At 44.9% G+C, this 23,584-nt stretch overlaps 1 protein-coding gene across 1 annotated transcript in view; it reads left to right on the top strand.

Moving 5' to 3' along the window:
• The window catches only part of LOC144670407 (pyruvate carboxylase, mitochondrial-like), a 1,036,891-nt gene that overhangs the window by 236,477 nt on the left and 776,830 nt on the right, over nt 1-23,584 (top strand). Inside the window, exon 10 of the mRNA XM_078532890.1 lies at nt 8,961-9,123. Coding sequence (XP_078389016.1) covers nt 8,961-9,123 — 163 coding nt within the window. The remainder of the gene's footprint in view (nt 1-8,960; nt 9,124-23,584) is intronic.

The raw sequence follows: 23,584 nt of genomic DNA, 5'->3' as shown, positions 1-23,584 counted from the left end.
ATGGAGATGGCAGGTTGAAAACAGATGCTGTATAATTCCCATTTTCGGTAGAGTTGACTTCACACGATGAGATAGGCACGCAGAGTTGAGTCACTCTTGTAGGCGATGGGACAGAAGTTCCAGCAGAAGCAGTGTAGAGGGGGCCAGGTATTCAATTTGGGCAGAGCCCCTTTTCTATGAGACTGCTTGTAGATGGTAACATGGCAGACTGTGTTTGTAGTGGTTTCACCAGCTAGAGGTTCATGTCACTTGACTCCCACCTTGACAAAAGGTGTGCATTCCTCGTTTGGGTCCCCGAGACGGGTTAAATGTCCCAAGCCTTAAGACTTGAAAGGAAGGTTGTGGGGTCCTTTGTCCTAGCAGACGAATAGACTATAGTTGCCTAGCCTAGGTTATGAAATACAGATGGCTTTTGTATAGTTCTCTTTGAATTTGGTCTCTGCGGCCCACATGGGATCATTAGTGTCTCTTCAGAGATATCAACGAGGTATAAGTTTCTTCGAAACTGCCAGATATCTCCTTTTGTTCAGGGGTCACAGACAGACATAGTTTCAGCCATTTTCGAAGGTCTTTGTCCAGTTTTTAAGTTTTTAGAAATAGCCCTGAAGACATCTATAACTAGTTTATATAAGTTATACAGGGTGAGATCTTAGTCCCCATACAAATCCAAGTTGTCTTATACTTACAGGAACTCACCTAGCTCCCTTCCGAATCCACACTCACTCCCCATTACTGACCACCTGTTCCAAAGGAAAGTGACTTGCTCCAAAAAGAGCCACTTGCACCGTTTAACCCCATTCTGATTCCCGAACTTGTGCTTTTTTTTACGCTGGGATCTGGAATGTACTGCCTGGCAGGGTGGTGGAAGCAGATTCAATAGGAACTTAACAAAGGGGAATTGGATAAATACTTGAAACAGAAAGAAAATTGCAGGGCTGTGGGGAAAGAGCGTGGAAGTGGGACTAACTTACTGGGTAGTTGTTTCAAGAAGCCAGCATAGGTATGATGGGCTGAATGGTCGTCTTCTGTGCTGTATGATTCTATCACGACCCCTGTGACGACCCCCCCCCATCTTTGTTAATCTAACTCAAATAATCTATTCACTCGGGCAGAACCGTTGTTACTTTAAAGACTTGAATCTTAGCTCCTTGAAAATGACAATTTTCTGGAGTAGAATGCCTCAGTTTCCTAAGCCTGTCCTGACACGCAAGAGCCGTTAAACTAGTTACCAGTCAAATTACAGTAATTAAAGCAAAATACTGCGGATGCTGGAGTATCTGAAGTAAAAACAAAGAGCACGGGAAAAAATTCAGCAGGTCTGGCGGCATCTGTGGAGAGAGAAAAACAGGGTTAACGTTTCGAGTCCAGTATGACTTTTCTTCGGAACCAATTGTATCATCTTGCTCTGTTCTTATTCAAGGCTTTCGGAGCACCCACTTACAAGAGGGGACCCAGAAAGAATGAATGAATTTGCGTTTGTGTAGCAACCTCAGAATATCCCATTACACTTTACAGCCAATGAATTACTTTGTGAAGTGTAGTCACTGCTGTCATGTAGGAAATGCAGCCACACAGCAATGTGTTCATGACCAGGTCACCCGTTTGAATGAATGTTGATGGATAATTATCAGTACTCAAGAAAGGTCAGCCCTGAGCCTTGGACAGGGCAAGAATTGTGCTTCTGGTTTTATATTTAATTGCCCGAGCAGTGCACCCTAAGCTTTACTTTTGCTGACGCTGGACATGAAACTTGACCGAGTCGTGAACCACCCACCCACCCCCACCCCCCCAGCCCCTAGATCTTTGTTCCACTCAGCAGCCTTGAGCTTTTAACCCTGCTGAGTGCAAAGTGCCTTACCAATCCCCGGCACCTCCCGACCGCGATACCAGTGGCTCTGGGACTGAAGTGGAAGGGGTTCGGGACGAGGAGTTTGATCAGTTTTCCACTTGCTAACATTGCCGCTGTGATGCCTTATTCTCTTTTTGATACCTTTGAAGACAAACGCCATTGAATTCCCAGGTGGGGAGTGGGGTGGAGAGGAATGGGTCATCTTTATGAGCATTCCTACCCTTTGGTCCACCAGCACCATGCAGTCACACAGCACAAAGGCTATTTGGGCCATCATGCCTGTGCTGGTTCTTTGAAAGAGCTAGTCCCAATTACCCTTTGCTGTTCTCCCACAGCCCCGCATTTTTTTTTTACTTTCAAGTATTTATTCAATTCCCTTTTGGAAATTTCTATTAAATATCATTCCATCAACTTTCAGGCAGTGCATTCCAGACCACAACAACTCAAGTGTGTAAAAAGTACGTTTCCTCATTATCCCTCTCTGCTTAACTTAAAGCACCTTTAGCCTGATTAGTTTCACCTTATTTACTCCATCAAAACCCCTCAATATTTTGAGCTTCCCTATTAATCCTCCCCTTAACCTCTCCTCCATGGAGAACAATCCCACTTCTCCACATAACTGAAGCCCCTCATCCCTGGCACCATTCTCGCAAATGTCCTCTGCACCCTCTCCAAGTTGATGGCATCCACCCTAAAGTGTAGCACCCAGAACTGTACATAATGCTTCAGCTGAGGGTTAACCATTGTTTTATAAAGGATTAGCTTAACATACCTTGCTTTTGTACTCTGTGCCTCAATTTGTAAAGCCGGAAAGCCAAGGATCCTGTATATATATTTTTTAACAGTTCCATCAACTTGCCCTGCCAGCTTCAGAGACATGTGTACAGACACACCCTTAGGTCTCTCTCTCTCTTTTTGCACCCTCTTTTTAAAATGGTAGCATTTAGTTTATGTTGCCGGGTTCATAACTTTTACCCCTGAGGTTTTCGATATTCAGTGAGGCAGCCTGGATGGGTTCGCTTCCTCTTTTGTGGTCTGTCTTTTTTTTGATTGTCCACATCATTTAGAAAAATGTCAGTGGGACATCAAACGAGGTTATCAGCACCACAACGAGCTTGATCACGACAGTACCTGTTTACACACAATTTACAGCACAGAAACAGGTCACTCGACCCACCAACTGGTTCAAGCCACTCGATCCTCCTCCCATCTTCATCTTTTTCTTTCGATTTTTTTTCATGGGATGTGGGTGTCGCTGGCAAGGTCAGTATTTGTTGTCCACCCCTAATTGCCCTTGAATTGAGTGGCCTTCCTATGCCATTTCAGAGGGCAGTTAAGAGTCAGCCACATTACGGTGGGCTCTGGAGTCAGATGTAAACCAGACCAGGTAAGGATGGCAGATTTCCTTCTCTAAAGGACGTTAGTGAACCAGATGGGTTTTTACAACAATCAATGATAGTCTCAGTAATGGTGACCATGAAACTAGCTTTCAATTCCAGATTTATTCATTGAATTTAAATTCCACCAGCTCCCATGGTGGGATTGGACCCATGTCCCCAGAGCATTAGCCTGGGCCTCTGGATTACTAGCCCAGTGACATTACCACTATGCCACCATCTCCCCCCTAGCAGCTGTTTTTTTCTCCCTCATGTGTTTATCTCACTACCTTGTCTCAGCCGTGGCTTAATTGGCAGCACAGCATTGGTAGAATGGGTGAGACGATGACGCAGTGGTGATGTCACCTGGCTAGTAATCCAGAGGCCCAGGCTAATCCTCTGGAGTCATGAGTTCAAATCCCGTCATGACAGCTGATAAATTTAAATTCAGTTAATAAATCTGGAATTATAAAGCTCATCTCAGAAATGCCAACTATCATCCGTTGTTGTAAAAAACCATCTGGTTCACTAATGTCCTTTGGGGATGAAAATCTGCCATCCTGGCCCAGTCTGGCCTAGATGTGACTCCAGACCCACAGCAATGTGGTTGGCTCTTAACTTTTGACTGCCTTCAGAAATGGCCTAGCAAACCACTAAGTTCAAGGGCAAATAGGGATGGACAACAAATGCTGCCCTTGCCAGCGATGCCCACATCTCATGAAAGAATAAAGGGAAAAAACACTCCCCTGAGTCAGGAGGTTCCGGGTTCAAGTCCCACACGAGGACTTGAGCACAAAAGTTAAGGCTGACGTGGCCGTGCGGTACTGAGGGAGTGCTGCACCGCTGGAGGTGCCGTCTTTTGGATGGGCCGTTAAACCCAGTCTGAGAGAAAGCAAGGAAGGCTGATATTAAACTATTGACATCTTGGTCATTTAGAGCATTGCGTGACCACTATTTCAAAGAAGAGCAGGGGAGTTCTCCCCGCTACCCTGGCCAAACTTTATCCCTGAACCAACATCACAAAAAATAGATAATCTGACCATTATCACGTCGTTATTTGTGGGAGTTTGCTGTGTGCAAAATGGCTGCTGTGTTTCATACATTCCGATATTGACTACACTTCAAAAGTGCTTCAATGCCTGTAAAGCACTCTGGGACATCCCGTGGTTGCAAAAGGCGCTATTGAAACGCAAGGCCTTGTTTCCCCACAAATCCTATGCTATTCACCCCCCAACCCCTCCCTGTGAGTTCCACGTTCTCACCAGTCTCTGCATAAGCAAGTTTCTCCTGAATTTCCCATTGGATTGGTCAATGACGGTCTTAGATTTATGGCCTCTAGTTTTGGGCTCCCCCAGATACATCTTCAAATTGATGACTAGAAATGCTCACCTAGTTAAGGATGACCTGTGGCGCTTTGCTGTTACTTTTACACAAATGTATTTTTGGCTGGCCTGCCCCCAGGCAAATGATTAACATAGAGGACAGAATATGATGTTGTCCTAACAGTAGTGACCCAGTTAAACTGAGTTCAATTGCTCCTTGCTTGTCAGCTTGCTAGATTCTATTTTCCTGTACCGTCAAGGGACAATCAATTGCATTTCGGCAACACTTTAACATCCCACAGAACTCACTGTGGCAGCATCAAGCAGAAATGGACACCCGACCCACTAAAGGAATTATTAGGAATGGTGACCAGGGTCAGAGCTGGGTTTTAAGGCAAGGACCCTGAGGTGGAGAGGGAGAAGGCGCAAGAGGTCAGAGTTGAAGGGACTTGGCGTTTTGGTGGGGAAGGTGTTGTTTGAAGTAGGACTGGAGAAGGTTACAGAGTTGGGAAGGAGCTCATCCAAGATGGATGTTACACAACAGCCTGCTGATTTGGATACATCGAGAGAGGTGGGGGTGGTGGGTGCGAGGTAGAGCTGGGTGTCGCAGTCTAGCAGAGGAAGTTGATAGCATCTCTCTGCATGATGCTGCCAACGGGACACAAGGGGGCTGAGGGTAAGTACTTGGTGGACGAGAAATAACAGCGAGGAGGAGGATTGCCTGAGATTCTCTAGCTTTGACTTGAATGGGTAAGAGTGGAGCCCAGAGGAGACAGCTGGACCACGGGGCAGAGAAATTGGAGGCGGGTAAAATGTTCAACAGTGTCAAAGGTTGCAGACAATTTGAGAAGCATGAGGGGGAATTTGTGAGACGACTTTGGAGAGGAAGGTAGCGATTTGAGTTGAGGCAACGCTTTGCAAGGAGAGAAAGCAAGGAAGGCTGAAGTTAAACTATTGACGTATTGGTAGTATAGAGCTTTGATGTAACAACACAATGATAAAATGTGGGTTTAAATTCATGAGCGGAATTCCTGATTCCAGCGGAGGCTCATACTTCAGCTGGAGGAATTAGAAGTACAAAAGCAGGTCCCCCTTGACCTGCTGTGTCTTTTGGGTATAACCGCAAAGGCTTGGCACAGATATGCTAGGAATTCATTTCTACGCTACAGTGAGGAGGCAGTAATGGGCGGCTCCCAAAAGGGCTCGCGGCGTTGCCACATTTCCGAAAAGCAGAGCATGATGTAAAGAATTAAGGGTAAGGAACTCTGCCCCAGCAAGGATTGCGGGTGGGGTTTGCCAACACACATTGGCATATTGCCGGAGATTCCATCGCATGACATCCTGCTTCAGGCTGCCCTGGTCCCTGCACTCCCGTTGTCGGTCCTTTCCATGACCAATTAGAAAGCCAACGGGCTCTTTGCTACCCAATTGGATGGATCTTAACCCTCATTCCCCACATCCTCCAGCTAATAAATGAAAGGCTTCGAAGACAAGGGAAAGTACAATATCGTTCACCACCTCTCTGACTTTTCTCCCAGCAGTGTCCTGAAGATTAATCTCCCCTTCCTGGAGACTTCGGGCTGATTTTAGATGGTCAGCAAGCCCTAATCGTGGATGCTGCACACATCGCGAAAATCAGAAGCAAGCCAAAACTTTGTTTTACCTTGACCTATAAGGATGTGATGGCACAAAATTATTCCTCATTTTAATGCTGATTACCTTTGGTTTAATTATACTTCCCAGAACTTTTTATAAAAATTAAGTCACTTCAAGGGAATGACTATAATTATTCATATAAATGGAACTGCAAAACAGGTATTTATCTCCCACTTGATTGTGCAATGCAAGCTGTTCAACTAATTCACAAAAAAGGGAACTATGTACTGAACTCCTAGTGAAGCCGTCTCAAATTAAATTCTTTGTTTAGCAGTAGAATATTTTGTTAGGAGGGAGGTTACAGAACGTATCATGAGAGATTTTGATAGACTAAATATGGAGAAACTGTTTCCACAGGCAGGACGGTCGGGAACCAGAGGGATACAGATTTTAAGCATTTAAGAGGAGAGATGAGAATTTTTTTCTTTAACTCAGCGAGCTGTTGTGACCTGGAACGCGCTGTCTGAAAGAACGGTGGAAGCAAATTCCATAGTAACTTCCAAAAGGGGTTTGGACAAATAATCCAAAAGGGAAATATTTGTTGGGAAGGGATTGGGGCTGGGATTTTTCTGGGATTTGGGAAAAGCTGAGGGTCGGGCGGAGAGATGAGGAAAATTTTTTTATGCAAGGTCTTAGTGTGACCTGGAATGTGCTGCCTGAAAGTGTAGTGGAAGCAGATCCAGTAGCAACTTTTAAAGGGAACTCGGATACTCAGTTACTTAAAATGGAAAATAAAATACATTGGTAAGGGGAGAGAATGGGGATGTTTTTGAACAGATGAGGCAGATATTTATGGATTGAGAGAATTCGGGAATTTCAGTCACTGTGAACTGTGGTGGTTCTGTATTATTTTCTGATACATAAGATATATACATTTGAGGAGATGGTGGTGTAGTGGTAATGTCACCGGATTAGTAATCCAGAGGTCCAGGCTAATTCTCTGGGGACCTGAGTTCAAATCCCACCACGGCAGCTGGTGGAATTTAAATTCCATTAATAAACCTGGAACATAAAGATAGTTTCAGAAATGGTGACCCCCCTAACATTGATTGTTGTAAAAACCCATCCAGTTCACTAATGCCCTTTCAGGAAGGAAATGCGCCATCCTTACCTGGTCTAGCCTGCATGTAACCCCAGAAACACAGCAATGTGGTTGGCTCTTAACTCCCTCTGAAATGATCTAGCAAGCCACTCAGTTCAAGGGCAATGAGGGATGGGCACAAATGCTGGCCGGTGGGGCCCACGTCCCAATAAAAAAAAAGAGTCTCATGAATTTGCTAGTCAGTGATTATGGAGCAAAGCCCACCAAAGCAGAAAAAGACAGTAAATAGTCCTGGTTCTAATTTGGGAGCAGGACACCATCAAATCGGCATGTGACAGCTGTTGAACTGGTTATGATTTGCCAAATGATAGTAGGACTGCCAACTCTGGTTGCACATCTTCCTGGATTCAACATGTAGTGTTCAGCCTCTGACTGCCCTCCAGACCCTCACACTCCCGCCATTGTGCGCCTAACATGTCCACCCTCACGATCAATCAGAAATCGAACAGTCTTCATTCCCTGATTTTTTAAAATTTATTCGTTCATAGGTGGCAGGCGAAGTTGGCTAGGCCAGCATTTATTGTCCACCCCTAACTGCCCTTGAGAAGGTGGGGGTGAGCCGCCTTCTTGAACCGCTGCAGTCCCTGTGGTGTAGGTCCACCCACAGTGCTGTTAGGAAGGGAGTTCCAGGATTTTGACCCCGCGACAGTGAAGGAACGGCAATATAGTTCCAACTTAGGGTGGTGTGTGACTTGTAGGGGAACTTGAAGATGGTGGTGTTCCCATGCATCTGCTGCCCTTGTCCTTTTAGGTGGTAGAGGCCACGGTTTTGAAAGGCGCAGTCAAAAGGAGGCTTGGTGAGTTGCTGCAGTGCATCTTGTAGACAGTACTCATTCATCAATGGTGGCGGGAATGAATGTTGAAGGCGATGGATGGATTGCCAGTCAAGCGGGGCTGCTTTGTCCTGGATGGTGTCAAGCTTCTTGAGTGTTGTTGGAGCCGCACTCATCCAGGCAAGTTGACACCATTCCATCACACTCCTGACTTGTGCCTTGTAGATGCTGGACAAGGTTTGGGGAGTCAGGAGGTGAGTTACTCTCCGCAGAATTCCCAGCCTCTGACCTGCTCTTGCAGCCACAGTATTTATATGAATATACCAGTCCGGTTTCTGGTCAATGGTAACCCCCTGGATGTTTGATAGTGGGGGATTCAGCAATGGTAATTCCATTGAATGTCAAGGGGAGATGGTTAGACTCTTGTCATGTTGGGGATTGTTATTGCCTGGCACTTGGTGTGGTGTGAATATTACTTGATTGGATGCTTCTTGACTGTCAGTCAAACAGCCTTTTTCCTATGTCTTTTAATTTTATAAATAATAAAAGCACTTAAAAAAGAGTAAAATTAAAAAAAATGCCCCTATGGTTTTGCTCCTGAGTTGCTTGCAGCGGAGCCTCCAGAAATTCAGGGAGGAGTTGATAACCCTACTTCACAGTGATATAATGGTCCAGTCAGAATGGCAGGATCTGGGTTAGCCTCAGGATTTATGAAACATTAGGCAAAGAAATTGATGATGGGACGAGTCTATTCCCATTAAAGTTCACAGCTCGCTGTCACATCGACCTGTATTTCCTAAAGCTGTACTGACCTTGTACGCGCTGTTTCAGTGGCTGGGCTCTCCTGATTTTCCCTTTTCTCTTTCCTTTTCATGTTTCCAGTGTTGACCTTGTACATGCCCAGATCCACGTCACAGAGGGGAAGAGCTTGCCCGAGCTGGGCCTGAAGCAGGAGACCATCCGCATCAATGGCAGTGCCATACAGTGCAGAGTTACGACGGAGGATCCAGCGCGCGGCTTCCAGCCAGACACTGGTCGTATCGAGGTAACGGAAGCTCACCATTCCCTCTTGCTATAATGGGAGTTCGGCAACTTCAAAGGAAACGTTGGGGCTAATTTTAACTTAACTCGCTGGATGGGCACCCACGAGATTGGGGAGGGGAGCAGTGGGGGGGAGGTGGAAGAACAGTCCCAATATTTATCTCCATGGACTTCAAATGGAGAGAAAAATCGGACCAGGTGTAAAAGCATGATCCTGTCAGTTGGCTAATGGAATTGTTAGGTTAAAGTTACCCAGGCCTCTCGGTGAGAGGAAAGGAATTGTTGTACTGGGACCAGCAAGGATGCCAACCTGTGTTACTTTCTGATCATTCGGTTCTGAAGCGCTGTTTACCCTGTGCTTACTCAGTAGTGAATGTTCGTGGCTGTGTGATTCTTTAATCATGATTTGCTTCACGCAAGCTGAGTACAGTGTGGAACCCGCCAGGATATTTTCTTGCAGTTGGTTGCAGGGTTGCATTATCTTTAGTACGCAATTCAAGGAGTTAGTGTAATACAGTCCAGACCTACGGACACTTCACTGGTATTCCGGCAAATTTTGTGTTTGAATCAGAATTTTTTTTCCACTTGCGTGTAGTTCAACAGGAACAATTTGCATTTCCGCAGTGTTTTTAAAGTAGAAAAAACACTCAAGGTGCTTCACTGAGGAGTATGTAAAGCAGTCATCGAGTCAAAGAAGACATGAGCGAGTGTGGCCAATAGCTTGGTCAAAGGAGTGAACTTTAAAGACATTTTCATACACTCCCAAAACCGGCCTGCTTTCAAAATCATAATAAAAACCCAGCTCTTAAAAAATGTTTTTAGCCATCACCATAAATTCCTGCATTTCCTGCTCAATAGTCGTCTCTCCCTGTTGTTACAAACATAACTTTCCTTTTGCGAGCAGAGAGGGGGTCGCTAGTACGCGAAAGTACGTTTATGTTTGGAGAGAGATAGGAGTACAACATGGCACCTCAATGCTGTGACCCCCAGTCCCGTGGGGAGTATAGCTCCCCTCCTCCGCCCCCCCCTCGAGAGTGTGGAATATACCCTTACATTGCTAAGATAGAAAGGGAAAGAGGTGTTTGTCCCAAACTGTAATTGCTGATATTTAGAAAGCCAAAATAGTTAATTTCCTTTTTACAACAATGATGAATTGGCCAAATGAGCTCAGTTTCATTGCTTGCATCAGCTAATCCTTGGCTCTGTCATATATAACAATGTGAGTTAATAAACAGACAACCTTATTCTAAGAGGTGTGACAGCCTTCTGGAAGAGGGTAGTTAAGGGCCAACCACATTGCTCATATGTAGGTCAGACTGAATAAGGATGGCAAATTTCCTTCCCTGAAGGATATTAGCACACCAGATGGGTTTTTATAACAATCGATGTTAGTTTCACAGTCGCCAATACTGAGACTAGCATTATAATTCCAGATTTATTAATTAAATTTAAATTCCATCAGTGGTTGTGGTGGGATTTGAACCCAAAGCATTTGCCTGGGCCTCTGGATTACTAGTCCAGTGACATTACCACTACGCCGCCATCTCCCCAGTAGTTTGAACCCAGCTGTGAAACACCACTGCCACATTGCTACAGTAAAGGTACCATATAAATGTAAGATGTGGCTGTTATCAAGCCTTTCAAGTTTATTGTCATTACTATTCTTAGGTATTGAGTGTGGGAACTATCTTTCATCTGGCTTTTGAACTGCTGCATCTTATTGCCATACTGAATGGGAAATGTCACCAAATTCCTCGAGATTAAGATTAAAGTTTTTACATTAATATTTTAAGGGGCCAGTATTGGAACAAGAGCAATATTATCCATCAACCACTGCAGCTGATCAACTGGTCATTCCCCTCATTGTTTTTTGTGCAGCTATGCTGTGTGCAGGTTGACTCCCCTGTTTGCCTAAACTAGCAACATGCTCTCACTTGCCTAGAAACAGAAAATTTACAGCACGGGAGGAGGCCATTTGGCCCATTGTGTCTGTGCTATCCCACCTCCGGGACAAGCTACCAGAGCATTGTAAGGAGTGGGATGATGATAGAAGAATTCAAACATGTGGTTAACACGTTTCGAATGATGTAACGGTAAACTGATGCCTGTTTATCGGGGGTAGGCGGGAATGTGGAGTTGAGACCACAATCAGATCAGCCATGATCTTATTGAATGGCGGAGCAGGCTTGAGGGTGGCCTACACCTGTTCCTAATTTGCAAGTTCGATTGTTGGATCAGAATGAGTGAGGTATTGATGAGGGGGTGTTTTTATCACCTCACAAGGACCATTGATTAAGTGATGTACGAGGCAGTGAGATTAAAATTGCTACACAATCCAAGGATGGGCTTTCATTTATTTACATTGGGTTGAATATTAATTAAGGGAGCTGCACATGAATTAAGTGGGGGTTGCATGTTAATTATACTTTTGAATATTGATTACATTGGGTTGCATATTAATTAACTGGGTCACATTTTTATTCTATTGGTGTGTATATTAATTTCGTGGACTTCCATGCAAAGTAAAGTAAAATTCAAGAAAGATATGATCGGAGAGCTACAGAACCTGAAACAAAGAGCAAACAAATATTATGGTAGGAAGGGAAGTAAGATATAAACTGGAAGATAGCATTTGTTGTGGAGAATTGAAAGACTTACGAAGGATTTAAGGCTCTAATCGAGTTTGGGGCTGGGAGGTTAATACTATGTCACTGGACTAGTAATCCCACCATGGCAGCTGGTCGAATTTAAACTCAATTAATAAAAAAAAACCCCTGGAAATTGAAAGCTGGTTTCAATAATGCTAACCGTGAAATCATCATTGATTGTTGTAAAAACCCATCTGGTTCACTAATGTCCTCCAGGGAAGGAAATCTGCCGTCCTTACCTGGTCTGGCCTACACGTGACTCCAGACCCATGAGCAATGTGGTTGACTCTTCACTGCACTCAAGGGCAATTAGGGATGGGTAATAAATGTCGGCCTAGCCAGTGATGCTCACATCCCATGATAGAATTAAAAAAAAAACAATTTTGCTCATTCCCCTGCAATATTGCTAAAGTGATTGAATTTACTCTGTTTATGCCATAAGAATAAAGTAACCAATATGGAGTCGCCCTCGGCTGTTTACGGCACCTTTTTGGTGGGGGGACTGGGGTGGGCAGCATTGTTCCTATCAGAGGTAGGGAAGTTGCTCAAGTAGACTGGGGATGAAAGGAGAGACGCCTCAGAACTGTTCCAGGCACACCTCCTCTCGTTGCCCAACATTGCGGTAACGCCGGGCATCTGATGAGATACTCGGTTTATTGGAAGAAAAAACATCATTGCGACAGGTCCCGAATTGCGACGACCATACAAATAAAACAAGTAATCATAATTCATAACACAGTTATGGGCAGTCATTAAAATGAAAATAAAGTACAAAAGCAACAAAAGGATTGCTCAATTATGATCATTTCAGTGTACAAATAATTACAACAAGTTGCAAAATGCGCGTCTCCTTAATTCACAGAATAGAAATGAAAGGCCTGTTGCATTCTGAATTTTGTATCGAGGTCCATAGGTCACCTGTTGTCAGGTTGAGTTCATTAAATTGGATTATGCGCCGTTTAAGAGGAAGTGAGTTCAGGTCAGGGGCACGTGATGTTCAACCATCTCCGTGGATGGCAGTTTAAGCAAAAACGCTCTGTGTTGCTCGGTACATCAGGTTTTCAAAAAAAAAATGTTAAGGTCTGGGGTTGGGAGGCAGGGGGTCGGGGGGGGAGGTTGTGTGGGGGGGGTGGGGGGGGGGGAGGTTGGAGTGGGCGGAGATACCTAAGACAGTTGTGCAACAAAGCAGCTGCAGAAACAAAAATCTCAAGATACCCAGACGCTGGATAATCGCTGCCCGCCTTTCATTTGCATAAATTGCCGAGTATTAGCATAAGCACTCTCAATGCTATTTAGCAGAAAAGTGCCACAATTACGAGACAGGAACAGTCAATGGCAAGAAAAGAGATCTATTCAACAAACGCCCTTAAGTGTTAACACTCATCTTGGTGCTCTTTCTGTGATTAAAGGCTAATTTCACAATAAATCCAGGAGCACCACAGTAAATGGACTTCCAACCAAATGTCAATGTTACAGATGATGCACAGAAGCCTCTGGAATTATTCATGTAAACATTTTATCATTCATAATGGGTGACTGGTATTCGTTCTCTGGAGCGATGCCCATTTCCATTAAACTAGCAGTTGACACCCTTTAGGCTTCAAATGAACACTTGAAAGAAAAAATTAGATTTATTTCCAGTGCCATTTCAACCCTACTATCATGAACAAAAAAAAAACAGATTACCCTCTCCCCTCACCCGAAAGACAGAATAATTAATTCAAACCATTCATTAAAATTATAGCATTTATTTTCGCGGGGGAAGCAGATGGCAAAGCGGAGTTGAGACCACAGCCAGATCAGCCATGATCTTATTGAATGGCTCGAAGGGCTGAATCATCCTCCTAAGTCCTATGTTCCTTTTTTTCAGTGGCTAACATGGAACTGCAAATAGTGCTCGATAACTCTCAATTTAATTCTGTTGTGCAATGATGGTTTTGTCCTATTTGATTAAGTATCATATTAAGAAAAGAGAATGGGTTTGGGGTGAGTGTTGAGGGCGGACTGGAACAGCCAAGGCTGCGTCCTCTTAAATGAGCAGACTGAGGAGCAATCCGACATGGCTGCCCAAAGTAATGAAAACCATAGACTCAATAAGCGTGGACAACATCGTCTCAAGGAACATTTTCAGTGATAAGGTATTGAATTGTGAAATACTGCACCACAAGTGAAGATCGATACCAAATCGTTTAGGGCAGCGATGGGCAACGTCGGCTGGTTAGTGGGCCGCAAGAGTGGCCCTCCTTCATCTCAGTAGGCCGCAGGATTGAAATTGGGCATGTGCACTCACCATGACCCGCAAAAGTACCCGCAAAAGTAACATTAAAAGGCGCTACCCCCCACCACGTCCACCGGTGTTGTAACCAGGTCAGCCTCCCAGGATAGGGTCATTTTGCTAACCGCACTTGCGTACCTGGAATTTACGGGGTGTGCCGATTGAAGTGTAGCAGCGCTTTGATTGGAGGCAGAGCGAGCGCACGGCTCTCACAGTCAATGTTGTGTGCAATCAGCATGCACCTCACTTCATTGGCTCTTGCTTTACGTGCGTCTCACTTTAGTAATACGGCAGGAAAATAACTACGTGGACAGAGATCAGCAGAATCTGGCAACCCTGGGCATGGGCTGCACTCGGAACTCTGATGGGCTGGAAACGGTTGCCCAGCACTGATTTGGATATCCAGGAAGATGTTGGATAATTCCTTAAAGCCAGGTATAACCAGGAAGGGGATTAAGCTGGGAAATTGAGGCAGCATAAAGTACTGTGTTCAGTTCTGGACGCTCAACCTCTTTAGGATATGTTGGCCTCAGAAGGCGTACATCGCAGGTTTGTGAGAATGGTACTGGGATTTAAAAGGTTACACGAGCGCAGGTTGTACAAACTAGGCCTGTATCTCTTGTGTTTAGAAGATTGGAGGTAAAGATATTGAAATTGACTGGGAGATTTGAAAGTGTACATGGACAGAAATGACTTACTGTAGTGGGGAAAGTCCAAAACAAGAAGGCATAATCTTAAAATTAAAACTGGACCATTCAGGGGTGAAACCAAGAAGCACTTCTTCACCGAGTAGCATTAATCTCTTAAGTTTCTCCTTTGAAAGCCTGCGGAGGGGACAATTGGAGCTTTCCAGAGGTTGATGGATTTTTGTTGAGCATTCGGGGACATCGAGCAAATTCGGGTAAATGGAATAGGTGTTCAGACCGGCCATGATCTAACTGAATGGTGTGACAGGCCCGACGGGCTAAACGGCCTCCCATTCCGATGGAAATGAGGGAAGGTGGGGGGCGTTCCAGGGAAAAACCACAGTGGGAGAGAGGGTAAGGGTTTTTAAAGGGGGTCAAAGGCGGAGGTGAGGGAGAAATCGAATAGAGCGACAGCTGAAGCATTGTGGGATACAGAGGGTTAAAGGTGAGACAGCTGGGAATTTGAATATGGCATTGTGACTTTGGAAGAGTTTCTTCCAGGGGCTGTATGCTGAAGGAAGCAGTACTGGAAAGGGAAAATGGGGGGAAATGTGTGAATGAACCCACAACCTTCCTTAAAGGTAAGAGTTCTCCCGTTGAGTCAAGGCTGATGCCTTTGAACAAGGTGAGGATATGTGGATCTGACATAATGAGGGGCAAACTGCAAACATTTGCGACAGGAACCAGATTCCTGTCTCACCAGTTTTTTAAAATTCATTTTTACGGGATGTGGGCTTCACAGGCTGGGCCAGCGTTTATCGCCCATCCCCTGTTGCCCTTTAGAAGGTGGTGGTAATCCCCCTCCTTGAGCCGCTGCAGTCCCTGTGGTGTAGGTACACCCACAGCACTGTTAGGGAGGGAGCTCCAGGATTTTGAGTCGGTGACAGTGAAGGAACAGCCAATATATTTCCAAATCAGGATGGTGAGTGACTTACAGGTGGTGGTGTTCCCATGCATCTGCTGCCCTTGTCCTAGATGATAATGGTCATGGGTTTGGAAGGTGCAGTCTAAGGGGCCTTGGTGAATTCCTGCAGTGCATCTTGTAGACACTGCTGCTACTGTACATCGGTGGTGGAGGGAGTGAATGTTTATGGATGTGGAGCCAATCGAGCGGGCTGTTTTGTCCTAGATGGTGTCAAGCTTTTTGAACGTTGTGAGAGCTGCACTCATCCAGGCAAGTGGGGAACATTCCATCACACTGCTGACTTGTGCCTTGTAGATGGTGGACAGGCTTTGGGGAGTCAGGAGGTGAGTTACTCATTACAGGATTCCTAGCCTCTGACCTGCTCTTGTAGCCACAATATTTATATGGCCGGTCCTGTTTAGTTTCTGGTTAATGGTAACCCCAGGGCGTTGATAATGGGGGATTCAGTGACGGTAATGCCATTGAACATCAAAGGACGATGAATAGATGCGCTTTTGTTGGAAATGGTCATTTCCTGGCACTTGTGTGGCGTAAAACTTGCCACTTGTCAGCCCAAGCCTGGATATTGTCCAGGCCTTGCTGCATTTGGACTTGGACTGCTTCAGTATCTGAGGAGTCGCGAATGGTGCTCAACATTGTGCAATCATCAGCGAACATCCCCACTTCTGACCTTATGATGGAAGGAAGGTCATTGATGTAGCAGCTGAAGATGGTTGGGCCAAGGACACTACCCTGAGGAACTCCTGCAGTGATGTCCTGGAGCTGAGATGACTGACCTCCAACTACAACCATCTTCCTTTGTGCTAGGTATGACTCCACCAGTAGAGAGTTTTCCCCCTGATTCCCATTGACTCCAGTTTTGCTAGGGCTCCTTGATGCCACACTTAGTCAAATGTGGCCTTGATGTCAAGGGCAGTCAGTCTCACCTCACCTCGGGAGTTCAGCTCTTATGTCCACGTTTGAACCAAGGCTGTAATGAGGTCAGGAGCTGAGTGGCCCCGGCGGAATCCAAACTGGGTGTCTGTGAGCAGGTTATTTCTAAGCAAGTGCCACTTGATAGCACTGTTGATGATCCCTTCCATTACTTTACTGATGATCAAGAGAGATGATGGGGCAGTAATTGGCCGGGTTAGATTTGTCCTGATTTTTGCGTACGGGACATATCTGGGCAATTTTCCACATGACCGGGTGAATGACAGTGTTGTAGCCTGTGTGGGTTGCTGGTGACTCAATATCAATTGAGTACCAATAGGCAAAAGGAGGCCTTATGGTGTAGTGGGTAGCGTCCCTGCCTCTGAGCCAGAAACTCCACATTCAAGTCCCACCCGAGGACTTGATGGCCAGGGAAGGTATGTTTGTAACGTGGCCGAACAGGTTGATTATCAATCTAAAAACCCTTCCAAAATATGCCTTTGGAAAGTGATTGGAGTGGGAGAGATGCCTGGCCAGCCATGTGATGGAAAGAAAATTGGAACCTCTGCCATCACTATCCATGGCTCCAGACTACAACATGCATATAAAAGTGTATGTTGCCACAGCAACTCAGACTCCTTTGGGGGGGCGGGTGGGGGTGTTGGCTCAGTTGGCTGGGCTGCCTGTGTGGATCAGAGTGGTGCCAACAGCATGGGGTTCCATTCCGTCATTCTGACCGGGGTGAATTTGGGACCTGCCTCTGTGTCCTACCTGTGGTGGAGATCACAGTGCTGTGGGCTGGACCTGCCTTCATTTGGAAAACTGAAGAAGATCAACAGGCAAAGAGTGAACCTTTGTGTGATGTCATGTAAAGGGGCAAACACCCCATGATCATCATACCACACATCCGCAGTAGCTTTTAGCTTTTTGTTTTTACCCACAATCATACCAGTTGTGCATGTCATTTTGGCTTGCTTGATACTACTTTTAATAATAAGATATGTGCTTCACTCTCAAAACAAGCACAAGTACAGAACCTGCGCACGCCATGCCTCTCAGCCATGTCAGTGTCAGTTCATTGAAATGTCACATTTGCTGTAAGATGCTTTTACAGCATTCACATAAAAATCCCTATTCTCCAGAATGGGCTTGTAGGACACTTGGTATCCATCATACCAATTGTTGAGGTACAGGGTCCTGCTCTCTACTCTCCTCCATGAGTGTCTGAATCGATAGGGACAAGTTATTAAGAGCTTTTTTGCTTAACATCTTCCCGTTGTTCCTCCCTGAACAGTTGGTCCATTCACAGGGTAAGTGGAGCATTGGATTAAGCAGGATTGGCTTCAATTCCAGTGCCAAGGCCTTCCTTGCTATTTTGTTGGCGGGTAGGACACAAGACCACAAGAAATAGAAGCAGGAGTAGACCATATAGCTCATCAAGCCTGCTCCGTCATTCAATACAATCATGGCTGATCTTGGGCTTCAACTCCATTTTCCCATCCTTATCCCTTGATTCCCTCAGAGACCAAAAATCTGTCCGTCCCAGCCTTAAATGTATTCAATGATGGAGCATCCACAACCCTTTGGGGCAGAGAATTCCAAAGATCCACAAACCTTCGAGTGAAGAAATTTCTCCACATCTCGCTCCGAAATGATTGGCTCCTTAAGCTGATACTGTGTCTCCATGTTTTAGATTCCCGACCAGCAGAAACAATCTTTCAGCACCCACTCTATCAAACCCCTTTGTGATTTTGTAGATTTTAATGAGATGGGGTCAAGGGCAGAATCTACTTGGTTAGAGCTGAGAAACAGTAGAGATGCCATTACATTGCTGGGTGCATGCTAGTGGTCACAAACTAATGGGTAGGATAGAGAGGAGCGAAGTTGCAGGGAAATTACTGAGACTTATGCAAACTATTGAATAGTGATAATGGGGGATTTTAGTTATCCTAATTTAGACTGGGGTAGTAATAGTATTAGGGGCAGAGAGGAAGAAGAGTTTCTGAAGAGTGTTCAGGAGAATTTCCTTGACCAGTATGTTTCTGACCCGATGTAGCCACAGAGGGATTTGAACACAAAAGATTTGAATTTTAAAATTGAAATAGTGAAGGACAGGATGATGTGACCGTGACTGAGGCGGGCAAAGGGACCAAGCTGACAGTAGTGGAGGAGCCTCAGACTTTGCAATTGTCAAACAGGTTTGAGGTGCCTGTGTGGACGAAAGTGAGGTCTGCAGGGTGGATGAGCAGGCTGGCCATGGCACCGTGGTACCAGAAAACCGTTCCAAGCGTGGGGAGCAAAGAGGAATGTAGTGATAGTAAGGGACAGTATAATGAGGGAGATTGACACTGTTCTGTGCAGCAAAGAGCGAGAGTCCAGAAGGCTGTTTTGCCAGCCCGATGCCGGGTGTGGGACATCTGCACAGGGCTGGAGAGGAACTTACAGCGGGAGGGAGAGGATCCGATAGTCGTGGTCTGTGCAAGTACCAACGACATTGGCAGGACAAGGAAAGAGGTTCTGCATTGTCAGTATGAGCAGCTCGGCACCAAATTAAGAAGCAGAACCTCAAAGGTAATAATATCTGGATTATTACCTGAGCCACTTGCAAATTGGCATAGGGCAAGTAAGATTAGAGAGATGAATCCGTGGCTCAAAGACTGGTGTGGGAGAAATGGGTTCCAGTTCGTGGGGTCCTGGCACCAGGACTGGAAAAAGTGGGGGCTGTACCGTTGGGACAGTCTACACCTGAACCATGGATCAATGTCCTCGTGAGCTGCATAACGAGGGAAACAGAAACTAAATAGTGGTGGCAAGGGATCAAAGTTGGGAAAATGTGTTATGTCAAAGAGTAGAGACAAGGCAAAAGAGAAAAGTATTAATATAAGAATGATAAAGAGATCATGACAGGAAGGGAAAGAGAGTACAAATCCATGAGTAAATCAGCAGGCAAGGCTAGAGGTCATAAAAATAATTAAACGACAAAAGTTAAGGCTCCGTATCTGAATTCACTTAGCATTTGAAACAAAATAGATGAATTGATAGGGCAAACAGAGATAAATAAGTATGATCGAATAGCCATTACAGAGACATGGCTGCAGGATGACATAGATTGGGACCTGAATTTTGAAGTGTATGTGACATTTAGGAAGGACAGGGAGCTAGGAAAAGGTGGAGGGGGCAGATCTGTTCATTAAAGCTGATATTAGCACATTAGAGAGGGATGATCTAAGTTCAGGCAGCCAGGATATAGAAGCGGTTTGGGTAGTGATGAAGAATGATAAAGGCAAGAAGTCACTTGTGAGAGTGGTGTACAGGTCCCCTAACGGTAGCCACATGGTAGGATGGGGCAACAAAGAAGAAATAATGGTAGCTTATCAGAAAGGTATAACGATTATCATGGAGGATTTTAATTTACATGTAGATTGGAAAAATCAGATGGGCAAAGGTAGCCTAGATGAGGAATTCATAGAATGTTTTCAGAATAATTTCTTAGATCAGCACGTCCTGCAGCCAACCAGAAAGCAGGCTATACTATACGTGGTGTTGTGCAATGAGAGACAGAATTAATTAATGACCTCATAGTAAAAGTATGAGGTAGCAGCGTTCATAATATGATTGAATTTTACACTCAGTTTGAGGGAGAGAAGAGTGGATCTGAGACTAGTATTTTAAACTTAAATGAGGGCAATTATAAGGGCATGAAAGCAGAGCTAGTGAAGGTGAACTGGCAATTTAGGTTAAGGGATAGGTCAATGGAGATGCATTGGCAGACATTTAAGAGATATTTCAGAATACACAGAATGGGTACATTACAATGAGAAAGAAAAATTCCAAGGCAAGAACCTTCCATTGTGGCTAACTTAAAAGGCCAAAGACAGTATCAAACTTAAAGAAAGAGCATGTAATTGCACAAAGATGGGTGGCGGCTCAGGAGATTGGACAGAATATTAAAAGAAAACAAAGAATTACTAAGAGATTAATAAAGAGGGAAGAGTTAGAGTACGATAGAAAGATAGCTAGAAATGTAAAGACAGATAGTAAGAGTTTCAATAGATATCTTAAAAAGAAATGAGTTAACAAAGTGAGCATTGGTCCTATAGGAAGTGAGCCTAGGGAATTTATAATGGAAAATAAGAAGTTGGCAGATGAATTGAATCAGTATTTTGTATCGGACTTCATTATAGAGGATGCAAGTAACATCCCATAAATAGCTGCAAATCAGGAATTGGAAGGGAGAGAGGAACTCAGGAAAATTACACTTACCAGGGAAGTGGTAGCAAATTGTTGGAACTGCAGGTTGTCAAGTACCTGGGTCCTGATGGATTACACCCTAGGGTCTTAAAAGAAGTGGCTACTGAGACAGTTGATGCATTGGTTTTAATTTGCCAAAATTCACTAGACCTTCCGGGGAAGGTTCCATTCAATTAGAAATAGCAAATGTAACTCCTTCGTTCAAAAAGGGAGGGAGACAAAAAGCCAGAAGCTACAGGCCAGTTAGCTTAACATCTGTTGTGGGAAAATGTTAGAAGCTATTATTAAAGATGTTATAGCAGGGCACTTAGCAAAATTCAAGGCAACCAGGCAGAGTCAACATGGTTTTGTGAAAGGGAAATTATGATTAACCAATTTATTGGAGCTCTTTGAAGAAGGAACATGTGTTGTGGATAAAGGGGAACTGGTGGATGTCCTATACTTAGATTTTCAGAAGGCGTTTGATAAGGTGCCACATCAAAGGTTATTGCGGAAAATAAAAACTCATGGTATAGGGGGTAACAAATTAGCATGGATAGAAGATTGGCTAGCTAACAGGAAACAGAGGGTAGCCATAAATGGGTATTTTTCTGGTTGGCGGTATGTAACTAGTTGTGTGCCTCAGGGATCAGTGCTGGGTCCTCAACTCTTTACAATTTATATGAATGATTTGGATGCAGGGATGGATGGGATGGCTGCTAAATTTGCTGATGACACAAAGATAGGTAGGAAAGTAACTTGTGAAGAGGACATAATGAGGAAAGGCTGGACAGGCTAGGCTTGCACCTGTTGGAGCTTAGAAGAGTAAGAGGCGACTTGATTGAAGCATATAAGATCCTGAGGGGACTTGACAGGGTGGATGTGGAAAGGATGTTTCCTCTTGTGGGTGAATCTAGAACCAGGGGCCCTGTTTAATAATAAGGGGTCACCGATTTAAGACAGAGATGAGGACTTTTTTTTCTGAGTGTTGTGAGTCTTTGGAATTCTGTTCCTCAAAGGATGGTGGAAACAGAGTCTTTGAATACCTTTAAGGCAGAGGTAGATAGATTCTTGATAAGGAGGTGAAAGATTATCAGGGGTATAGGCAGGAATGTGGAGTTGAGATTAAAATCAGATCAGCCATGATCTTATTGAATGGCAGAGCAAGCTCGAAGGGCCGAGTGGCCTCCTCCCGCTCCTAATTCATCTGCCCTCTGAAATGGCCTAGAAAACCACTCAGTTCAAGGGCAATTAGGGATGAGCAACAAATGCTGGCTTTGACAGTAACGCCCACATCCTGTGAAAGAATAAAAAAAAGTCTCATTAATTAAATAAGAACACGAGAGGCCATTCAGGCCCTTGAGCTTGCTCCGACTTTCAATTAGATCATGACTGACCTGTACCTCAACTCCATCTTCCTCCATCTTTGCCGCGTTTCCCTTGATACCCTTAAGAAAACTATTAGGCCCCCCACTCCCTGCCAGCCCATCATCCACAGCCTTTGGGGGAGAGAAATTCCTCATTTCCACCAGCCTTTCTGTGAGAAAGTTCATTTAGAGGGGAAGTGAGGTGAACTGATCAATGAAATTAGCTTTAAGGAGGTTTTCGAAGTTTCGGAGAAAGTTAACATGGAGAAAGGGCTAAAGGAGAGGAGAGTGTGACAGTGCGATCGTGGAATGGTTTATCAGCTGTGTCAAAGTGGGAGAGGACGACAGAGTAGAACATAGCTGGAAGAGTGGAGACTGTGAGCAGGGACTCGGGGCCTGGGGGGGGTTTACAAAGGAAGAGTCAGGTAGAGCGAGAGCATGGAGAGACTGAAGGCTAGATAGGTGGAGATCTGCAAGGGTGGGTGTGAGCAGGATGGGAGTTAGAGATGAGCAAGGCTTCTAGAGCTGCGCAGGCCAGTGTTTCTCATTCAGCAGCGGGCAGCACTGGTTCAAGATTTAACAGTCCTCCTTGTTTGGAACATAGCGTATTTGTCAAACATGAACCATTCACTCCAGTGTTTGCCTTCCTGTAGTAATTTGAAAACAAGCCCATGAATACTGATGCCGTATCAGGAGCTGGCTTGGGCACAGGAGAGCTGAGTTAGTAGCAGCAAAGTTAGTCATGAACCCTGGGGGAGCTCCAAGCCCACACTGTTTTGCTGGGGTAATAATTCAGCCCAGGTTTTCCACCCAGCAGGATCACTAGCGGTTGCTATCAGAATTGAAGATACTTGTAAAGATCCCTCTGCCCTGTGAGTGTGTGAGGAGGTTGGTGGGGTGGGGGCTGGAAATGCAGCATTCGAAATCTCTGATGAGGAGCGGGAGTCCCATTTGCCAGAAAAGATTGTCAGATCTGCTCTGTGGGACAATAATGTAGATACCTCAGGGGAGACGGTGGCGTAGCGGGCTGGTAATCCAGATGTCAATGTCCTGGGTGCAGGGGTTGAAATCCCACCAGGACAGCTGTGGAATTTAAATTCAATTAATAAAATCTGGAATCGATAGCTAGTCTCAGTAATGGTGACCATGAAACTATTGACCATGAAACCTTCAGGGAAGGAAATCTGCCCACATGCAGATCCCACAGCAATGTGGTTGACTCTGAACTGCCCTCTGAAATGGCCCAGCAAGCCACTCACTCAGTTCAATGGCAATTAGGGGCGGGCAACAAATGCTGGTCTTGTCAGCAATGCCCACATCCTGTGAAAGAAATAAAAAAAAAATCCTGCTTCAGGAGCATACTCACCTCCGGCGCGTGGAGCCTCAGGATCCACTAGAGGGACTGTGAGAAAATCAGATTTC

This window comes from Cetorhinus maximus, chromosome 31 (assembly GCF_964194155.1).
Source record: "Cetorhinus maximus chromosome 31, sCetMax3.hap1.1, whole genome shotgun sequence".
Lineage (NCBI taxonomy): Eukaryota > Metazoa > Chordata > Chondrichthyes > Lamniformes > Cetorhinidae > Cetorhinus > Cetorhinus maximus.
Note: the sequence above shows the minus strand (reverse complement) of the source record. Positions and strands in the feature narration are given on the sequence as shown.